This window comes from Vitis riparia, chromosome 8 (genome assembly GCF_004353265.1).
Source record: "Vitis riparia cultivar Riparia Gloire de Montpellier isolate 1030 chromosome 8, EGFV_Vit.rip_1.0, whole genome shotgun sequence".
Taxonomy (NCBI): Eukaryota; Viridiplantae; Streptophyta; class Magnoliopsida; order Vitales; family Vitaceae; genus Vitis; species Vitis riparia.
In genome coordinates, this window is record NC_048438.1 from 19,787,846 (window position 1) to 19,797,093 (window position 9,248).

General features: G+C 34.2%; 1 protein-coding gene across 2 annotated transcripts; it reads right to left on the reverse strand.

Annotated features, from left to right (window-relative positions):
- Nucleotides 1-745: 745 nt before the first annotated feature.
- LOC117921280 (UPF0481 protein At3g47200-like) lies at nucleotides 746-4,019 on the reverse strand. Of its 2 annotated transcripts, none has more exons than XM_034839131.1 (2): nucleotides 3,906-4,019; nucleotides 746-2,336 (listed from the first exon to the last, which is right to left on the reverse strand). In XM_034839131.1, the coding sequence occupies exon 2, from the start codon at nucleotides 2,298-2,300 to the stop codon at nucleotides 873-875; it is 1,428 nt and encodes a 475-aa protein (XP_034695022.1). In that variant the 5' UTR covers nucleotides 2,301-2,336; nucleotides 3,906-4,019; the 3' UTR covers nucleotides 746-872. The 2 variants fall into 2 exon arrangements, with proteins under 2 accessions (XP_034695022.1, XP_034695023.1); XM_034839132.1 differs by having other exon boundaries at nucleotides 746-2,339.
- Nucleotides 4,020-9,248: the final 5,229 nt, after the last annotated feature.

A 9,248-nucleotide genomic window follows, 5' to 3' on the forward strand; every position in this document is an offset into this window, starting at 1 on the left:
CATGAAAGACATTTCTTTCGAGTCCTACTTCTTTGGATACCTGAAACTTGGCCCAATAATCATTGACACCTCCACGAAGCCCAAGTTGTTGAACTTGATAGCTTATGAAATGTGTCCAAATGCCCCAGATGATTTGAGTCACTTCTTATATATGCTTCCTTGATTCCCTCGTTAAGCATGGTGTGCATGTGATGCTGCTGCAATCAAATTACACTCTCTACAACTTTCTCGGTAGTGACGAAAAGGTGGCAGACCTCTTCAACGACATTGCCAAGGATTTGGTGCCAAACCCTCATGTTTATGCTGATGTCAACACCGGAGTTCAGAAGCATTACAATAACAGGTAAAAGTCGGTTTTTATGAGTGTAAGATAGTTTAAATAATTAGTAAAGTAAGGTAGTGGAAAATATATTTCCAAGTCGGTCATAGAGAATTTGGATTTGATGGAAAAATTCTCTTGAAAAATTAATTTTAAAGAAAACAAAATATTTTCATGTTTTCTTATTTTTTTTAATAATATTTTTACTGATAGTGTATTTTAACAATAAAATTATTATAAATGTATGTATTTTAATAATAATATATTTTGATATCAATTAGAAACTCCATTCCTAAGAATTGAAACACCTGTCTCAGCTATATTGGCCTGGTTAAAACAAGCAGTTTGTCCAAAGTATACTTAAAAACCTAGAATTGAGTCTTTGTTAACCGAACATCTTCATGAAAAAACTATTCAATAACAGTGTTTAATGATAATAGGAACCACAGTATTCTCATGCAAAAGATATATATTGATTGCAAAAGGGCGAAACTTGAGAGAGATGCATGAATTCTCAAGCTCAAATACACAATGGGTTTGGTGGGTGGCGGTGTCATTTATGAGGGGGGAAAGCAGCAAAGTAGGTTTGAGAGATACTTAAGCCAAGGGCCAAAACTGCAGCAATGAAGGCCAGAAAGGTGAAATTGGCGTGCAGCCATTTAGAGATACAGACATTTACCTTGTTATTGTAATGCTTCTGAATGCCGGATTTGACATGAGCATAAGCAGTAGAGTTAGGCACCAGATCCTTGGCAATGTCGTTGAAGAGGTCTGCCACCTTTTCGTCACTTCCGAGAAAGTTGAAGAGAGTGTAATTTGATTGCAGCAGCATCACATCCTCAGCATTCTTAATGAGGGAGTCAAGGAAGCATATATAAGAAGTGACTCCAAGATCAGCTGGGCCATTTGGACTCATTTCATAAGCTGCCAAGTTCAACAGCATAAGCTTCGTGGAGGCGTCTATGGTTATTTGGGGAAGTTTCAGGTATCCAAAGAAGAAGTAGGACTCGAAAGATATGTCGCTCAAGTAAGTCGTCCTACTCGGTTTAAGATGGATCCCGGCAGCTGCAAGTTCCTTGATGTTTCGATACGACTGCCAGTCGCCTTGTTGTTCGCCCGTTTCCCTTGGACAGATCCCCCGCCATATTCCTCCAGACTGTCCTTTTTGTTCAGGTACAGGCTGAGGGCCGAGGAGCCCACTTCGCAAAAGGTCGAGGAGATGAGAAGGCGGCTCCTTTACCAGATCTAATTCTAAAGCCACTCCTGCTGGCCTAGTGATGTTAGAAGTGATGAATTTTTTCATCATCTCTTCCATTGTAGCCGCCCCGAATCTTGCTCCCTCGAACAACAACTTGAGGATTTCAAAGGGAAGTTGGTTCTCAAGCAAGAACAAGTCCAGTCGCGCAAAAGCAATGAAATGACTTTTAACATTCAAACCATGCAAATTACTCTCATCTCCGTTCACTACACAGTAGATGAAATATAGAAGAGAACACCCATCCAGAAGCATCATCCTGACGAGTTCCTCACTATTATAGTTGTTTGTTTGATCCTTATCATAGCACATCCTCACTAACCCGATATTGCTGTCAATTTCGTCGTACAATTTGTAGATGTCCTGGTCACTAACAGCCAGGAAGCTTTGGGCAAATAGAGGCTTGAGCATTTCCCCTTGCTGAAGATGGGGTTTGCCATGATGGTAAGGACCGAACGAAATCACCCTCGGTTCATAGAATTTCTCGAAATCCTGGGTGCGTCTCAGAATCTGAGGAACCTTTGGTATCCTTCGCCGTACCCATTGAGTCTCAGATTGATCAGTCCTTTCTGCAGATATCACAGAAGCGAACCAATCTTCCGGCCTAGGCGAGATTTTATCAATATCAATTATCTGCCTAAGCGGCCTGGGCCCAGTTTGGCTACTGTTCCTGCTTGGTTGATCGCCTTCTTCTGCTGCAACGCTCCTCCTTGTTTGGCCCTCCATGGAATTGGATCACCACCTTGGCCCAATCGGCAATCACTGCTAGTATGTTGGTCCAGAAGAGGTAAGTCTACTGATGATATTTATGCTTAGCAACATTCAGAAAACTGTCATGCTAATTAAATTGGGACGACAAAAGATCTTTGCAAACTTCATCCAGTTATCAAATTTGGTATTATCTATTACTTTTGCTAAAGAATTTCAGCTGCCACTTTCTGGACAATTAGCAAGTCTGGTTCCATTCATATCCTTGTTAACCAACTAAAATTTGTCAAAAATAACGAAAGAATAATGAGGGTTATCATATAGTATTTTGATAAGTTGAGAATAAAGTTGCATTCCGTTCCTTTCTGAAAGCCTGAAAACAATTCTTTTGCAGTGAAGTTGGGTTTGTCAATACGTTCACAAAGCCATCCGAGATTTGGTTGTCGTTACTGGTCTTGTTTATAAATGGATTGCTAGTTACTTAGGCTTTCAGGATTGAGCCACCCCATGGGCTGATATCTGAGCCAATCTGCTGTAACCCGGCCCCGATCAGTCTTCTTGTACTTATGGGCCAATTTGATGAAAATTTAAAATGTTGGACTGTTTTTGTTAGTTCTGTTTTTCTGATTTTTAAAAGCAAAAATAAATACACGTTCGATTGTAATATGATAAGGAGTAAATTTTTTTTTTCTTTAATAATGGTAATAGCAAGTGCGACACTGATGTTATTGGTTTTCATAGCAAAGATAACATATTTTTAATTAGTAGCATGTATTAGGATATATTTTTGAGAAATAGACCATGAAAAATATAAGCAAACAAGACATAGGAAGTTTGGTGATGGGAATAGTGCAAATTTTTTAATTTCACTCAAAATTTACTTATACAGTAGTGCGATTATTTAATATTTTAATGGAAATAAAAAAATTTAAAAATAAATAAATTCTTATATGACTAATTTATTCAAAAGTCAAAACCTTTACTTGCTTCATTGGTCTGGGCGATTCATGACAAAATATTAATATTCTAGACTTATTAATTAATTTAGAAACTAAGCCATACATAGAGGCCAAGGCCAATGAGAAGGTGAGGACACTAGTGGTCAAAGAAATGGTGAGATCCTCCAATACTTCAAAGAAAGACTCATTGGGTATTGCCTTCAAAAACATCTTCGTTCCCCACCGCTTTAAGTGAATGAGATTTTGTAATAACAAATGGTATCTTGGGTTTACCCAAAAATAGATGGAGCTATTTTAGAGTCATAAAGAAAAACCTTTTCATTTAGTGTAAAAATTTCCTCAAAATACATCGATCATGAAAGACCATTATCTTTTCTTTATGAATCTTAGAAACGTTGATAGGTTTCAAGTCTCAATTCTTAAGAGCAATTCATCACTCTGTTGGAATTTCTTTCTAATAGCAGCTGGAGTCAGTAAAGTCAATTTCTTTAGTACCTAGCTAAGACATCTGGAGCTCAATCCATGCTGACAAAATGACAAGCTAGATTTAAAAACATTTCTTTTTCACTCTCTAACATCTAAAAAGGCCAAAAAAATCAAAATAACTTAGTGCATGGAAGAAGAAGAAAGTAACAAGACAGCTGCAAAAGCCAAATCTACCAACCTGTGGCGTGATCAGATGCCGAAAGTGTTGATGGAAGCAGTGAGTGAGAACAGGCACTGAGAGTGATTTGCAATGGGAAACCGGGGCACTGCCAAGATGCTTTTAAACTTGCCCCCACTCAACCATTTAAAGGCACTGAGAGTGAATGAGACCCAGGAAGCTGCCCTTCAACTAATTCTCAAAGGCAATCCCTTAAAGCAATGATCATTGTTCAGTGTAAAATTAAAAATAAACCGACGTACGATTCCACCAATTTTTAAAAAGTTGAATAGAAAATTGAAGTCTTGCCTGAGCTCTTGTCCTTTTCGATAAGCAACTGCTATCTACCAGTCTACCACCAATTACATCCATTTTTACATTAATAATAATAATAACAAACAGTCTAACACCATCACCTATAAAATTTGATGTGATTTGATTGAAAAGTATAAATTAAATTATTATAGTGAGGTAAATTTTCAACTCTCACAAGGCTCCATTCGTGACAAATCACTAATCGTCCGTATCAACATTCCAAAAAATTAACAGTCACAAAGCACCCACCCAAAACTTTTAGAAAATACTCTGCTGCCATGGAAATAAATTCCAAACATGAAAAAGCAAACAACCCCCACTTAAGGCTTTCCATGATGTTTGATGATAAAAGCAACTCAAGGGATAATTTTTCCTGTTTTTATGTCTTTTAAAATATTAGAGTTGACGTTCATACCATGTTGATAAATTTGTTATATAAGGTTTCATACATGACCACAATTAGCTGTTCTGGTTTCAAACCAAGATGATGGGACCCACTTCTACTACAATGTTTTTGTTTAGGAATCGCCGGCAACACGTTTTGATTATTAAAAGAGTGGGTGGTATTTTGAAAAAAATCTATTAACTTTAAAATTATTTTCAAATCTATGACATGATTTTTTTTTATTTTTTTTAAGGTATCAAAATTATTATTTAAAAATTTTATTTAATATTAAAAGTTCGTTTTATTGAGAATGATTTTAAAACTACCATATTTTTCTAAATGAGTGACATTTTTATCAAAATATCAAAATATCAAAATGAGTGACATTTTAAAATTTGTTTGAAGGACAATGTACGTAGACGGTAGTAGTCTAGTAGATGACAGTTATTTAATTGACTTTAAACTTTATACAAGGACAATCTATCACCCAGTAGTAGGTGACAGTTATTTAATTGACTTCAATTTAAACAAGGAGAATCTATCTACACGGTAGTAGATGACAGCTATTTTATTGACTTCAATTTTATTTGGGGGAAAGGGAGGGAGGGGGTGGGGTGGAGATGGGCAATATTAAAAGCCCCTTGGCAGTCCGCAGTTCTCATTCTGCTGTGTTGACACTCCGTGCTTCCACCGATAGTTTCAGCATCTCACCCGACAGGTCCGTAGATTTCGCTCTTCTAATTGTCTTATTTACTCTCTTTTCCATGCACAAAGTTATTTTTTATTTTTAAGCTTTTTTTAACCGGAGAGTTAAACGCTATGCTTGGTTGCTAGAAAACATTAGGAAAAAAAAAATATTAACACAATGTTTAGTTGTTGGATAATATTAAAATATTAAATGATCACACACTACTGTATAAATAAATTTTGAGTGAAATTGATACATATTTATGGTTTGTAAAGTGACAATTTATGTCTTAATCATGATGGATGTAGCATCAACAACTCTTGAGTGTATGGGAATAAAAATTTTAAGGTAGTATGAATAAAAGATCTTCCCATGTTACATTATTCAATTTTGAACGATGAATCAAGATTTGTTTTTATTGTCAATCATTTTAGTTACAAAACACAAAATCTATATTTTGATTCGGGGAATAATTCATTTTTGTTGTCCCTTGGATATCTAAGTTATGGTTTATTAAAAAAAGTAAAGTGTAAATTATTTTTAAAAACATAAATGATGTAAACACATAATTTGTTAGGACTTTGTTCACACGTCCTATTGTGTTGTAAATTATACTACAATCATTGTTGTGATTTTCTAATTACCATCCATAATGAAATCTTGATCTGAAGCAAAAACTCTATGACTTGGAGGAAAGTTACCAGCATAAAGGGTTTTAGGGTTTTTGCATGCATTTTATTGTGGAAAGAATGTGAAAGCCGTCACTAGCCTATATTGCACATGCATTAGGCTAAGGGTGTCTCACATGCATGACCTCCCTTGAAGCTTGAACAATAGTTGATTGGTAGATTATTTTTAAAGTATTGGCTAATTTGCATTTAGTTTTTGGCTAATCACGATGCGTTAATTTTCTTATTTATTCCCAAATCTATTTGATTTTATTATGCTTTCTGAGACATTCAATAAAACTTATAGGCAACCTACCATCTTCGATCTACTGATTTTATTGAGCTGAGTAGGGGGGTGAGTTTAGAAAAATAAATTACACAAATTCATTTAATATAGTTTATTTGTTAAAAAATTGGAATATGATGTGATGGGTACATATATACTTGCTTTTATAGGATGTTTAAAATGTGATTTGATTTTTTGCGCTTTGAAATTAGCATTTATGTTATAGTTTCACTTGGTAAATAACATCATTTCATTAGGCTATATATAAGCTCATAAGTTTTTACAAGGGAATCAAAGTTTTATTCTCAACGTCGTAACATTCTTGATTCTTTTTTAAAATTTTAGGTTCATAATGGGTGAAAGTTCTCTTCCTATTGAGCAAAGAATTGATATTGAAGATTTGCTTGCTAAGGTAGAAGAAAGTGCTCAATCTCAAAATGGATGGCTTACGATACCTAAGGTTCCGGTGACTTTGAGAAATATCCTGGATTTCCCTAAATGGATTGAACCAAGCGTGATTTCAATTGGTCCCTACTACCATGACCATGATAATCTCCAAGAAGGGGAAAAACTCAAGCGTCTATGGGCCAAAAGGTTCATTGATGACAGCAATCAACGAGTTCGTTGCTTGTATCAGAAAATTGAAAGAAAGATACGGGAACTAAGGAATTGCTATGATAGCCAAGCAATATTAAAATATAATGACAAGCAACTAGCTACAATGTTCGTGCTAGATGAATGCTTTTTACTACATTTCATCCGTTCCTTCTGCAGTAATAAGGAGGGTGGGCTCAATGGTTCAAATATTACAAATCATCATATAGCTTATATTCAACAAGATTTGTTCTTGTTGGAGAACCAACTTCCCTTTCAAGTCCTCAAATTGTTGTTCCAGGATGCACAATTTCAAGATTCCAACTCCATGGAAGAATTGATAAAAGATTTTGTCACCTTTAAGATCATCATGAGTCGAGGAAAATCAGGAATAAAACTGAAAGACGAGGAAAATGAGCCCTTCCATCTCCTAGACCTTTTGCGAGGTGTCCTCTTAGGCAAATTGAAAAACATTCGCAAGCCACCAGTTGTGGTGAGTGAACCACAACAACAGATGCAAGAAGTTGATGAGAAAGGGAACTCTCAAGAAACAAATAAAGCTCCTAATCGAGGAATCTTGGGCTCCACACGCACATCCAACAAAGAAGAGCATGAGAGATGCCTCTGGCACTCATATAGAAATGTCCAGGAGCTTATGGCAGTGGGCATCCATTTTAAGCCAAGTGAGACAAGTTTCTTGACAGACATTTCTTTCACATCCATTTTTAGAGTCATAAAGAAAAACCTTTCCATGTAGTGTAAAAATGTCTTAGCTATTTTAGAGCTAAGACATCTTAAGCTCGATCCATGCTGACAAAATGACAAGCTAGATTTTGAAAACATTTCTTTTTCACTCTCTAACATCTAAAAAGGCCAAAAGAATCAAGATAACTTAGTGCATGGAAGAAAAAGAAAGTAACAAGACAGCTGGAAAAGCCAAATCTACCAACCTGTGGCGTGACCAGATGCCGAAAGTGTTGATGGAAGCAGTGAGTGAGAACAGCGTAGGATGATGAGGATTAATTTGCAATGGGAAACTGGGGCACTGCCAAGATGCTTTTAAACTTGGCCCCACTCAACCATTTAAAGGCACTGAGAGTGAATGAGCCTCAGGAAGCCGCCCTTCAACTAATTCTCAAAGGCAATCCCTTAAAGCAATGATCATTGTTCAGTGTAAAATTAAAAATAAACTGACGTACGCTTCCACCAATTTTTAAAAAGTTGAATAGAAAATTGAAGTCTCGCCTGAGCTCTTGTCCTTTTCGATAAATAACTGCTATCTACCAGTCTACCAGACTACCACGAATTACACCCATTTTTACATTAATAATAATAATAATAAACTTTAATTGTTAGATGATGGTCTAATACTATATCATGAGGCTAATAGTCTAACACCATCACCAATAAAATTTGATGTGATTTGATTGAAAAGTATAAATCAAATTATTATATTGAGGTAAATTTTCAACTCTCACAAGGCTCCATTCGTGACAAATCACTAATCATCCGTATCAACATTCCAAAAAATTAACAGTCACAAAGCACCCACCCAAAACTTGTAGAAAATACTCTGTTGCCATGGAAATAAATTCCAAACATGAAAGAGCAAACAACAGGGCATGTTTGGTTGATGTGTTTGAAAATTATTTTAGAAAATAGTTTTTAAGAACAACTTTTTATGTTTTTAGAAAAAAAAAATTATGTTTGAGAACTAAATTATGAAAAATAGTTTTTATTCTCAAAAATAAAAAAGACATATTTGATTGAGTTAATAAAAAGTTTTTTAAAATGAGTAAAATAAAAAACATGTTTGAAAGTTAAATTTTTTAATTAATAAAATATAATAGGAATCAAGATAATCTAGACAAAAGATTTCTTATCTTTTTATGTGTGTTATGATAAATGTTACAAATTACCCTTTCAAAAGCCTGTACAATTCTCTCATTCATAAGTCATCACCAATGATGAAAATATCGGTAATCATTGATATATCGGAGATATATCGACGGATATTTTGAAAAAAAATATCAATAAACCTAAAATTGATCAAAATTTATAAAAATATAAGAAAATTTTCATAAAAATGTAATTAGAGGTATAATAGATATTTTAAAGTTGTTTTATTAAAGAATTTGATATATGTATAATATGATTTATCATATTTGATAATAATATCGTATGCATCAATAAAAATATGAATTATATAAATGTACATTTATTATTAAATTACATCAAATATTATTTCATAATAATATTATGATATTTGATTGTAATATGTCTAAATTAAAAATAAATATTAATATTAAAATTATGATCTATTTAATTCAATTGTATTAAATGATATATGTACAATTTTTTAATATTTAATTAATTTATTAATGATATTAAAAACACTATAAAGAAAATTATTATGATAATTTTTATA

What these genes read in the sequence shown, in the direction of transcription:
- LOC117921280 (XM_034839131.1), bottom strand. Translation starts at nt 2,300, where the DNA reads ATGGAGGGCCAAACAAGGAGGAGCGTTGCAGCAGAAGAAGGCGATCAA.